This window comes from Microtus ochrogaster, linkage group LG2 (genome assembly GCF_000317375.1).
Source record: "Microtus ochrogaster isolate Prairie Vole_2 linkage group LG2, MicOch1.0, whole genome shotgun sequence".
NCBI classification, from domain to species: Eukaryota; Metazoa; Chordata; class Mammalia; order Rodentia; family Cricetidae; genus Microtus; species Microtus ochrogaster.
In genome coordinates, this window is record NC_022028.1 from 32,616,496 (window position 1) to 32,629,191 (window position 12,696).

The 12,696-nt window shown below is 44.2% G+C and overlaps 1 protein-coding gene across 5 annotated transcripts in view; it reads left to right on the top strand.

Annotated features, from left to right (window-relative positions):
• Micu1 (mitochondrial calcium uptake 1) overlaps positions 1 to 12,696 on the top strand; it is a 146,570-nt gene that overhangs the window by 17,340 nt on the left and 116,534 nt on the right. For all 5 annotated transcript variants that reach the window (XM_026785536.1, XM_026785538.1, XM_013351229.2 and 2 more), the window contains exons 2-3: positions 6,854 to 7,015; positions 11,875 to 12,049. In XM_026785536.1, coding sequence (XP_026641337.1) covers positions 6,855 to 7,015; positions 11,875 to 12,049 — 336 coding nt within the window. In that variant the 5' untranslated portion in view covers position 6,854. The remainder of the gene's footprint in view (positions 1 to 6,853; positions 7,016 to 11,874; positions 12,050 to 12,696) is intronic.

Consider the following 12,696-nt stretch of genomic DNA (forward strand, 5'->3'; position numbering starts at 1 on the left):
GTTCATTTTATTTGTGCGTATGTGCACCTTAGCAAGCAGCTGACCTAATTAGAGTCAGGCTGCAAATTTTATTTTACCTTTTAATACTTGTCAGTCTAATATTTGACATGGGGATACATTTTATGAATTTACATGTTTTTTAGAAAGAGGGTCCAAAGCATTTTCTGATGGAGTCTCCATGATAATTTAAGAAGAAAGAAACTAAAGATAGCTCACTCTTGCTCTGGGCTTGAATGACCAGATGTTTGATTTTTAGAGATGTATAAAATAAGTTGATAAAATCAGTATTTCTGTTTTAGACTAGATTGGAGGTGCCTGTCGAGTAGGAACTTAAATCTAGCTCTGTTCTTATGGAAAGCGTAGGCTAGACATGACCTTTTGAGAAGAATTTACATATAAATGCCATTTAAAGCTGTGGGATTTGAGGAGGGTAGATGATAGATTTGTCTAGGATGAGAGGGTGGAAAAGGAAAGTTGTTCCTAGGACAGCCTTGGAGAGTTTTAATAAGTAGGTGTCTTAGTTAGCATCTCTATTGCTGCGATGAAATGCCATGACCGTAAAGCAAGTTGGGGAGGAAAGGGCTTATTTGGCTCACATGTCCATGTCACTTTCCATCATTGAAGGAAGTCAGGACAGGAACTCATACAGAGCAGGAACCTAGAGGCAGGAGCTGATGCAGAGGCCATGGAGGGGTGCTTGGCTTTACTGACCTGCTCCTCATGGCTTGCTCAGCCTGCTTTCTTATAGAATCCAGGACCACCAGCCCAGGGGTGACACCATCTACAATGGGGTGGACCCTCCCATCAGTCACTAATTAAGAAAATCCCTTACAGCTGGATTTTTTTCGAGACAAGGTTACTCTGTGGAGTTTTGGAGCCTGTCTTGGAACTAACTCTTGTAGACCAGGATTTCTCCCTCGTCTGTAACTCATTCCTTTCCTGTTGATCTTTGGTAGCATTTCCTGGAGGCTGCCTTCCTATAACTCAGATGTGCCTTCGAGATGCTCTGCTAGCCTGTACGATAGTGACTCTAGCTCCAGCTCCTCAGAAGCCCGAGGTAGGAGCATTGCCTGAGTCCAGGAGTTCGAGATCAGTGAAATGCAATCTCAGCAATGACAGGCATTTTGTCGGGGCTGTTTCAGCCCTCGTGGTAGACTTGCGCACCTGAATCCAGAGCTTGCTAGGTTGACATGGGTGCTTAATGCTAATAAAAGCATGAGCTAGCTATACATGCCACTTAATGTTTTCAGCTGACTACTTTTTAAAAATATAGGGAAGGAAAACTATTATTCCTTTACCTTCTCAGAGTTCTTTTATTGTGGTCATTGGAATGAAAAATAGATCAATGAAGGAAAAAATCAAATGGAAACTTATTAACATGTATATGTCATATATACAGGGGCTTATCATGGGAAAAATGAGTATATTTCAAAGCGGTAACTTAGACTTTAAGGTTAAATGTGATCCTCTGCTGAAACCAAGGATTCTTCTGCCTGCACCTCCCGTCTTGAGGCAGTAGTGCTGGGGTTGCAAACAATGCATGCCGCTGCATCTGGCTTCTTTATGTGGGTTCTGTCAGGCTTCTGCCCTCTGAGCCTTCTCTTGTCACCCTCTTCATTATTCACGGCTGTTTTTCTCAGGCTATGCTTTCTTTTTTCCTTCCTAACTTTCTTTTTTTTTGGCCTGATAGGTTATGCCTTCTTATCACAGAGTGTTGCTTTGTTTTGTTAGCATGTGTGCATGTGCGCGTGCTTGTGTGTGTGTGTGTGTGTGTACGCGCACACATAGAGGCTAGAAGAAGCATCTAGTGTCCCATCTGCCACTCTCCACCTGATCCATTGAGGCAGTCTCTCCCAGAACCTTCAGCTCTCATTTTCTCAGGCTGAGGCTGGAACCCAGTGAGCCTCAGTGATCTTCCTGTCTTCCCCAACCCCCAGCCAGAGCTGGCGTTACAGACGTGTGAGATGTTCTGTTTGTTTCCAGGGTGCTGGGACCTAAACCCCAGTCCTCGTGATTGTGCAGCAAGCTCTTAACCACTGAGCCATCTCCCCAGCCCTTCACTGCAGAATCCTGACGTGGAGGAGGAGTTGAGGAACGTGAAAACAGCCCTGCAATGGGTGTTCCTCCTCTTTTTACCGTCTAAAACATAGCCCTTCATTCCATCTTCAAGCTATGCTTTGGTCTTGTAGCTCAGGCTAGCCTGGGACTTGTTGTGTGACTGAGAATGCCCTTGCTCTTTTAGATAACCTATTGGAACCTCCTCTTCTATTTATACATAAAATTTTTTCTTTATTTTCCAATCACTGCCACATGATATTGCCTGTGTGGATATATCATAATTTAATTAGTCCTACGTGGCCATGCTTAATTTCTTAGTCTTTTATTATAAGCCATGATACAGAGTCTTATGTGCAGAGATTTCACAGCCATTTAAGTGCATCACAGAGTATATTATCGGGAGAATTACTGATGTTTGCAGTTTTTATGGATGTTATCAATTGCGCTCCATAGACTGTATCTACTTTTTGCTTTGTTTTGTGGCAGGGTTTTCTCTGTGTAGCCCTGGCTGTCCTGGAACTTGCTCTGTGGATCTGCATGCCTCTACTTCCCGAGTGCTGGTATTAAAGGCATGTGCCACCATCACCTGGCTTGTGCCTACTTTTTCTGTAACTGTCTTTCTGTAGCTGCACATCTGACTTCTTTGTGTGCACATTTACTGAGGTGCTGAGGGCTAACTCTTTACTACAGAGCTAGCTATACCATCCATCTCTCTCTTTATAGCTTAAGTTTGCATTCTCCTAGTGAATGTGAGGTTAAGTTTCTTTTCCCAGTTTCTAGAGACGTCTCTACTCTCCTGACTGCCTTGTCTCTAGCCCAGCTGTCTGTTGGTTTTCAAGATGATGCTCACTAATGGCTTATGATTATCATTTTTAGTATTGACATATATTGCATCATTGTTTGCCTTTCTGGAATTGGACATTTTATTTGTTTACTTATGAATGTGCATATTTACCAAGGTGCTGAGGACTGAATTTAGAACCTCTTGCATGTTAGGCAAGCACCCTCTCTCAGAGCTATACCTGCACCCACCGATTTCCATTTAGGATGTGGGTCTTGTGCTGCTGAGAAGAGTTATTACAAAGCGCTTTCCTACTTAGAGTATTTATTTGGAAGTGAAAACAAATCCTAACATCTACTGTAGCTAGCTCTAAATAGGCCTTGTCTTACCCGGGTCCTTCACCTGTAAACCCAGAGGAGAGAGGATTGCGCTAACCGACTTCCTGTGCTCTGACCTTTTAGCGTTTCCCAGAAGCAGAGTGTGCTAAGCTTCACAGTTCCCACAGCCTGGGTCCTGGAGCATCCCAGAGACACACTGGTGCTGCTTTCCAGCAATCTTGTTCTAGCAGTTTCTTGTTGGAGAGACGAGGCTTCACCTGGTTACAAATTTGCTTTGCACTTGCCTTACTGGACAATTTTTAGTCAGAAATGTTCATTTTACATCAAAGATATTCTCTCAGAAGTGTGACCTCTTTAGTGGTAGTGGAGAGTTTGGAGTGAGCTGGGTACTAAGAAAATGCTCCTGCTTTCATTTGGTTTAACTCTCGTCAGTAAATCTGCATGTCCGTCTTCATGGCTGCCTGAATGCCTCTGTTGGCCTGTCGAGCTTTTCAGACCCAAGGGGAAACTGATCTCTGTAAGTCTGTTTCCCCTCAGAACTCAGCACATGAGTTACGTATCCCTCCATCAGAGAGCTAAGGACTAATTACAGAGGGGTTTCCTTAGTGGGGTTTCACTTCTCGGCATCCATGGAAATCCCACTGGAGATGATATTAACATGCATTGCTTCGTGTAACCAAGTAGTAAGATGAGGCATAGACATAGCATGTGTGTAGGGTTAAGCCAGCCCCTTTAGGGGGCGGGTTTGCCTCGGGCGAATGTTGACTGATAAATTGGGCTCGCGGAGCCTGCACGCTCCCTTTTTTCCTGACTCCTGTGAAACGGCTAAGCAGGAACCACGGTTCTGTAAGTTTGTTTAAACATTAAAACTGTATATATTCTTTAATATCTGCCTTGCATTTATTTACGCCGATACACATGTGAGCCTAAACAGTGTTTTAAACAAACCTCAAGACCACAAGAGCTTCCAGCTGGCTCTCTGCCTTTGATTCTCATCAGTTTGTTCCCTGCAGAGCCAGTGAATACATTGCCGTGTGTGTGTCAGCCCACAGTGGCCACAAGACGGTTGGATCCCCTGGAGCTGGAGTGACAGACAGTTATGAGCTGCCCCATGTGGGTGCTGGAAACCAAACTCTTGTCCTTGAAGAGCAGCGACTGCTTTTAACCACTGATCTGTCTCCCTAGCCCTGAAATATCATTTTTACCATGACCTTTTCCTATTTAAGAACTCAGGGTCTTGTGTGTGTGTGTGTGTGTGTGTGTGTGTGTGTGTGTGTGTGTGTGTGTGATAAAAATTCTCAGTTTGGCCCTCAAAGGTCTTTTCAGACGTGTTCTCCCACTTTGTTCCAGCTTGTGTGTTGATGGTATTCCTTGTTTGCCACATTGAAAATCCCCCAGGTCCTTTGCTTCCGGTTGTCAGTGATGACCACAGTCCCTCTGCGTTATTTCTGCTCATTTTTGTTGCACCAAAAGCAATGCTATTTCTATCTACACCTAAGTATATTTGGGAAATGTTAATTTAGAAATGAATCAGAAAAAAAGATTTAGAAGTTTCTAGCTAGGAAGAAAATACAAAGGACAGCCTCTCCATGTTTCATTTTGTTAGCAGGTGTTCAGTAATGGGAGCTGACTTCTGGGTTCCAGAGTGAAGCTTAAGTCACAGAAAGTAACGTCGTCCCAGTTTGTCTAGAAGGACAGCGAGATTGGCTCCAGTTTGAGAGTGCACCTGGCCTGGGAACAGTGGCAGGGGCAAGATTATCTCAGTCCCAGGGAAAGTCAGCAACGGACCAGTGAGTGAGTGAGTCTAACTGAATACAGTAATGTTAGTAAAATAAAGGTTGTTAATATACATAAATATTAGGAGCAAGGACTTGTATAATTTATGCCATGCAGATGTTTCCACGTGAAAATAAAGTAGTTAAGTAGTGCAGGCCCTGTGTCTGGCTATGCGTCTACAAAGGGAGAACATTTGAAAGCAATTCAGAACCGAAAGGGGAAGCAGATGTTTGGGAAATATACTGCCCTAGATACATGCACATTAAGTGCAGGGTGAAGAGGGGAGACCCCACACAGCAGGGGCTCCCCTGAGTCCGGATTAGACCCAAACCACACCAAACACCTGTTTTCACAGAGATCCTTTATTAAGTGGGGAAGAAAAGTTAAAAGTGGCTGCTTTCTGACTCAGGCAGGAAACAGCAGCAAATGACCTTGCAGGTGTCATTTTTAGGAAGAAAGGGGGACTGCGCTAGAATGACTATGGGATGTGAGAGGTGAGGATGTCCGTCTGTTGAGAATTGAACAAATACAGATGTAGCTTATGAAAAATGCATGCTCAGAATTAATCAGCCGGACTCAGTGAAGCATATTCAGGAGCCAGTGGGATGAAGGAAGGCCTGCTCTCCCTCAGAAGTCTTCAGGGTGACACTGGCCACAGCTGTGTCAGGTGGCATCTGTACAGAACACATGTGTGTTGCCTTCTATGTTCCTTACTTAGGGGAACTTGATGGTACCTAGGCCCAGTCTTGTTCCTCTGATGGTGCCCTTCTTACAGAATGTGTGGGCTGCTTGCAGTGTCCCTGCTGCCTGGAAGGTGGGTGACATGCACGACCGTTTTGTGGCTTTCAGTGCAGCTTTCTCAGCCTTTCAAACCTTTGTTTTGGTGATAACTTTGGAAGGGATAACTTTGGTACCATCTTGGTGAAGTCTCAGGTATCTCTGATATAAAACAAAGCACTAAAGCAAGTGTTTCTCAACCTGTGGATCGCAATCCCCTTGAAGGTCAAATGATCATTTCACAGGGTTCATTTATCAGGTTTACATTACAGTTCATAACAGCAGCAAAATTACAGTTATGGAGTAATAATTTTATGGTTGGGGGGTCACCGCATCATGAGGGACTGTATTAAAGGGCTGCAGCAGTAGGAAGTTTGAGAACCACTGCATTCAATGATTGCTTTTCCTCTAGAGATACTTTATATATGGGATGAGAAGACTCTGGCAGGGAGGAAACTTTCCGAGGGCTGGGAGTGGGAAAGAGTTCAAACTTCAGTTACTTTAGTGGCAGCACCTCTCAGCATCAGTGCAGGAAACAGCCGCGTCTTCCAGCTGAAACTTGGTGCCATCTAGCTTCAAGCTCTGCTTTCTGGAGTGGATTTGTCGGTGAGTCTCCCTTACACCTGGGAGATGAGCGATTCACTTGCCTGTCGCTTTCAGCTCCAGATCTGTTTGCATCGTCTGCTTGTGCTCCTGGAACTTTGTCCCCTCGCAGTCACTGTTCCTTGTCGGGAGAGAGGCGCTGCAGGAGGAAGGGCTGGCTGCCTCTTCTCATTCTCATGCCCTTCGCCTGCTGCTTCTGTGGCACGGACACCTTAGCAGTACATTCAGTAACTCCACCTGATCCGTGAAGGGCACCTTACCAACAGATTCTGCTGCCCTGAGCTATTCTCACCACAGCTCTCTCTGGCAGCTGTATACTTAATAAAGTAATAAATCTTTAAAGAAAAATTTTTTAAAGTAGTAGTTCTGTTTTCATAAGTTCTTCTGGGGTTAATACATGCAAAACACTTGGAACTGTGTTTTCACAAGTATTTCACCAGTGTTTGCCGACGTGCTGTTGTCATCATCATCACGGCCACCAACAGCACCTTAAAGTGACATTTCTATCCTTCGTCCACAGGATGTTTCGTCTTAACGCCCTGTCTGCATTGGCAAAACTAGCTGTGGGCTCCCGATGGTACCATGGAGCATCTCAGCCCACACAGACCAAGCGAAGACTGATGATGGTGGCCTTCCTGGGAGCATCCGCAGTGACTGCCAGTTCTGGTCTCTTATGGAAGAAGTGAGTGTTGTTTCTGGCTTGATCATTTGGTGTTGATGATGTTGACCTATGAAATGGGGTTTTTCAGAGAATTGTGCTATCCTGCCAGAGCAGCAGGCAGAAAACAGTGCTTCAATCTCTGCCTGTCCCCCTGCTGAATATGCGTATCGTGCTCTAGGGATGGCTTTAGAAAATGGATGTTTCCTGAAACTTCACAATTTGATGGCCACATGTAACTAATAATCCTTGGTACTCCTGTGTCACCTGATCATTTTCTTATGAGTTGCTGAACCTTCCCTGGAGGGAAAAGAAGGTTTGAGAGCAGCCTGTCTTTAAAGCAAAGAGAGGCAGAGTGAGCCCAGTGCCCATCTGGATGTCTTCTCTCACAGAGCACAGCTTCTGAAATGCGTGCTTCTGCATCAGGGGTTGGAGTCCTGTGCATTCCAATAGAACTCTTTCACATGGCTGTATATGAAGCCGTGTTTCCTCTTCTCGGGGGCTTCTTTCTAATTGTCTGCTCTCACTGATAAAACCGCCTTGTCTTTCCTTTGGCTGTAAACACCTAGAAATATATTTGCTTGGAAAATAGAAACTTGATTCAAAACTGCCCAGCCAGGGCGGCTCAGAGGGCGAGGGCTTCTGTCACCAAACAAGATGACCTGAGTTTGATCCCTGGGAGGAGAGAACTGATTCCCAAGAATTGTCCCCTGACCTCCACACAATCACTTAGGTGTGCACCACCCCACACCTAAAACAACAGTAATAAAGTGATAGATAGATAGATAGATAGATAGATAGATAGATAGATAGATAGATAGATATTTGAAGCAAAATAAAACACAAATAGTTTCCCACTGGGCTCTTGGCAGTGCACCACTGTGGCCTGGCCGAGCGGTGATCCTGTTCCACCTATTCTGTACTGTCCTAGGCAGCACATTTCTAGCCAGGCGCTTCATCGTGCTTTGCCTTCTGCTTCTCCAGCCGCTGACGTTGCCAAGCTTCTTCCCAGAATTATTGTCATTTCTTTGGCCTCCTTTGTAGATTGTCTATTCAAATTATCAGTAGAAATTAAATTACTTTGAAAAGGTTTCTATTTAAGTGTGCCATGTGTATATCTGTGTAGGTACATGCACATGTGTGAGGGTACCTGCAGAGGCCAGAAGAGGGCATTGGAGCCCCTGAAGCCAGGGCTACAGGTGCTTCTGAGCCCCGGACATAAGTGCTAGGACCTGAATTTAATGCATACTCTTAACCCTCAGCCATCTCTCCAAACCCAAATTGGCTTTTTCTTTTTTTTTGAGTGCTACAAGTTTTTTCTGGCCACAAGACTTGGGCAGACATGTCCTTACTGTAAATATTGTCACTGAGTGGTGCACTTCTGCACCTTTTTCATAGTGTCTCTCAAAGAACACAAACTTCATTTTGAAAAAGCCCAGTTTGTTGGCATTGTTTTATAGATTAAAGGAGTTTGTTTCTTATTGAGGAAAATTTTGTTCATCCCCTACTGTATGTTCTCTGTGTTCTGAGTTTTAGAGTTTTAGCTTTAGGGCTGCTCGTAGGTTAATTTTTGTGATTGGGGTGAGGCAGGGGATTTGTTTCATTTTATTGTGGTGCTAGGACTCGAACCCAGGGCTTCGTGCATGCTAGGCAAGTGCTGAGTTACTCTCCTAGCCCTGCCCTCAGTTATTCCAGTCTTCAGTTGTTGCGTCAGTTGCCAGGACACGATGCTTATTTCCTTAGCTGCGTGTTTGCTTTCAGTACCTGTGTCTTTGCTTTTTAGATTTATTTATTTGCCTGCTTATTTTTATCCTGTGCATATGAGTGTTTGCTTACGTGTATGTGTGCACCACCACGTGGGTGCTGGGAACTTAATCTGGGGCCTCTGCAAGAGCAGCCCCTGCTCCTAACCACGGAGCCATCTCTCTAATCCCAAACGAAGGTTTTAATACTGCAGAGAGCATATGGTGTTTAAACCTGTTCTTTCATCTCTCTCTCTCTCTCATCATGATGCGGTGAGCCAACTTTCACAGTCATTCATTTTTCTTGATTGCACATTTATGTTCTTTATTATCTCCCTCTTGTTCTTTTTCTCATACTTACTTTAAGTTAAAGTTTTATACCATTACTTGGTATTTCTATTTTTTACCCATACAGAAATTTAATATCATCTTCCATGCAGTGCTTTAGCTGTGTCTCATGTTTTTAATATATTGTTTTCACTTAGCTCATATTTCATAGTTCTTATTGTTTAGTCTTTATTCTAATTAGTTACTTGGAAGACTATTGTTAATACTTAAAAATATTCAGTGATTTTTTTCCATACTTTTTGTTTGTTTTTTGTTTATCTATGGCTTAATCCACTGTACTGTAAGAAATAATTGAGGGGGTTTTGTTTTGTTTTTGAAAAGAGTCTCTCTGTAGAGCCCAGTCTGGCTTAGAATTTGTAACCCAGGCTGTCATCCGGCTCAGACCCATCTATCTTAGCTTCCCTTCCCCTTGGTGCTCTGGTTATAGGCGTACACCTCCATACCCCCTCCCATTCACTTGGTTTTATGGTTGATTTTGTCTCTGACAGCAACCTATAAGACATCTCTCCATTTCATTTTCTTATTTTTCATTGACATGTATTAACTGTAGATATTAATGGTGTCCATTGTGCTCTTTCCTTGTATGCATGCCCTGTGTGTTGGTTTTCGTTTGGGGAATGGCTCCAGACATCAAGCCCAAGTCCACCCGCATGCTAGGCAGGTGCCCTGCTCTGCTCTTTCTCTGTTTCCCCCTTTCTCCTTCTACCTGCCCTCTTTGTGCCTGCTCTAAAAGCAGGACTGGACGGCATTCCCTAAGGGGCTAACTAGCTGGCAGCAGGGTATGCTAAGCCTCTGTTGCTGTTGTTTTGAACCAGCAGCACTAGTAGAACTTGATGGCTATGGAAACTTGAGTTCCATATAATTTTTGTGTATCACAGAATATTGTTGTTTTATTCCTTTCAACCAGTTAAAAATGTAGAAACCATTCTTAAGTAGAGGACTTTACAGAAACAGGTAAGAGGCTCAATTTGACCTATGGGTCATAGTTTGTCAAGCTCTGCTCTGGACTTTATGTCAAACATCCTGTGTTTGTCGTAACCTACCTTTAGGTTAGTTCTGTTGTAAGCTACCTTTAGGTAGTATTCTGTGTCTCACCATATATGTAAGAACACCATATATGCAATGACACATTTTAATTTTCCTCCTCTAGCTTTTGGTATTATTGCGTTATACATTCCATGCCTGTATGTGTACACACACCCCAGGGGATTTTGTTATTACTAGTTACTTTTGCTTTAAATTTTAAAGAAAGGGGCAGGGCTGGACTTGGCAATGTATGTCTTTAATCCCAGTGCTTGGGAGACAGAGGCAGGTGAATCTCTCTGAGTTTGAGGCAAGCCTGGTGTATAACTCATGTTCCAACACTACCAGAATTTTGTAGAGAGACTGTGTCTTAAAAAAAAAAACAAGCAAAAAAGAAAGTGGCAGCCATTGTCTTCAGTTATATACTAACTGGTAGCCTGCCAGCCTCTGTGGATGGCTCTAAGCTCAAGACCACACTGATGGCCCTGCTTAATTAAACTCAGTAGATCCCAAACCAAAACAAACAGACGTGAATGTAGGAAAGGAGCTTCTGGTGGGGGGTTGACAGTAGTGAGGGGCGCATAGGAGCACATGTAGGGGTTGGTAGAATATCCTATCTACAATGTATGAGACTCTCAGCTGTGCATGCGTGTGTGTGTGTGTGTGTGTGTGTGTGTGTGTGTGTGTGTGTCAGAGGACAACTTGCTAGAATTAGTTCTCTTCCTCCCACTACATGTGTGCCCCTGCGTGCGCAGACACATACACAGAGAGAGAGAGAGAGAGAGAGAGAGAGAGAGAGAGAGAGAAATTTTATTTCATATTCTTTATTCTGTATCTATTTTTATTGCAGTAAACAGCACATAACATTTTTCATCTTAACCATTTAAAAATATATTTTAGTCATATTAAATATATTCTCATTGTGAAACAGGGCTCCAGAACTTCATTTTGTAAGAATGAAGTGGGACACTTAGGAAAAAGAATGGAATGGTACCCACTTAAAAATAAAAATGAAATATTAAACTCACTGAAGAGTAGGAATGAAATGGCATACCAATTAAAAGGGAAAATGAAATAAGTTATATGCCCACTGAAAAGTAAGAACAAGATGATATTTCTGGAGCTGGAGAGATGGCACAGAAGTTAGGAGTACTGGCTTCTTTTCCAGAGGCCCTGGGCCCAGGTTCAGGCCTCAGTACCTTCCAGCAGCTCTCCAACTCCAGTCCCAGGGGACCCAGTGCCCTCTTCTGACCTCTGCTGGCACTGCACTCACATGATGCACAGACACACCGGCAAAAACACTCATACACATAAAAATCAAATCGCAAAGGAAACTAAAGCACGGTATTCCCACTGAAAAGAAAAAATAAAATGACATACCCATTGAAAAGCAATTTTCAGGTCCATCAACTGTCCATCTTCAGAACTTTTTTTACCTTTACAACCTGAAATTTCACCCATTAAATAATAATGCCACATTCTTCATTCTGCTCTATGACTTAACTAGTTTTGGTAACTCATGGAAATGCAGTTATATAGTATTTGTCCATTCTGTGCCTAGCTTATCTCACTTAGCAAGCTGCTGCTCTTGCTTCCTATGTATATGTAACACGGAAGAGGGGATTGCTGAGTACTTCCAGGTATTTTAGGAAGTTCTTCATGCAATACTGTGGATGGGTGTGATTGCTGCTCCGCTAAACTGTGTTTGTGAATATTTGCTACTATGACTGATCTCCATGGTTGATCGAGGCTTCTCTTTTGTATCCCCAGGGCTCATGCAGAGTCTCCGCCATGCGTCAACAACAAAAAGGCTGACGTTGGTGATAAAGGCAAGACTAAAGATGAAGGGGAAGTCTCCTGCCACGAAGGAAGGGCTGCGGATGCCGGGGCCGAGCCTTACCCGGAAGAGAAAAAGAAGAAGCGTTCTGGATTCAGAGACAGAAAAGTATGGAGCAGAGTTTTGCTAGGGAATCAGAACTGTGTCCTAAAGGGGAGTCGTGCTGTCCGGTTCTATCGTCTGTTTCTGATGGGTCACAGGTGTCCTGAGTCTTCATCTCTTAACTGTTGTAGCCAAAGGTGCCCTGGGAGTGGGAAGTGTTTTGTGACAGAGCTATGACAGACAGACAGACAGACAGACAGACACGCACGCACGCACGCACGCACACGCATATGCACACACCACACCCCCGCATGTATGCACACATGAACGAGAGGGGTACTTACAGGAGCAGAAATGACTCACAGACAGCTGTGTCACCCAAGCCCACCCCAGCATGGGAGACAGCTCACAAGTGCTGGGAACCTGGAGCTCACTGCGCAGCCTGCAGGCAGCTCCCAGGTTGGAGGTTTTCCATCCAAGTGCCTCAGCTAGCTAAACCTCTGCCAGTAAAGGGACGTCCCCACTAAGAGGCCGCTGTCCTGAGTGGGGTTAAAACTCTCCTGACTCAGGGGAAGAACACCACTCAGCCGCCACTGAGCCAGTGGCCCTCTGCCTGCCTTGTGACTAAGATAGGGTTTCCCTAAGGCTGCTTCAAGGGAAGGCCAGGCTGGAACATGTGATCCACAGCAAGACATGTGCCATCATCACCTCCA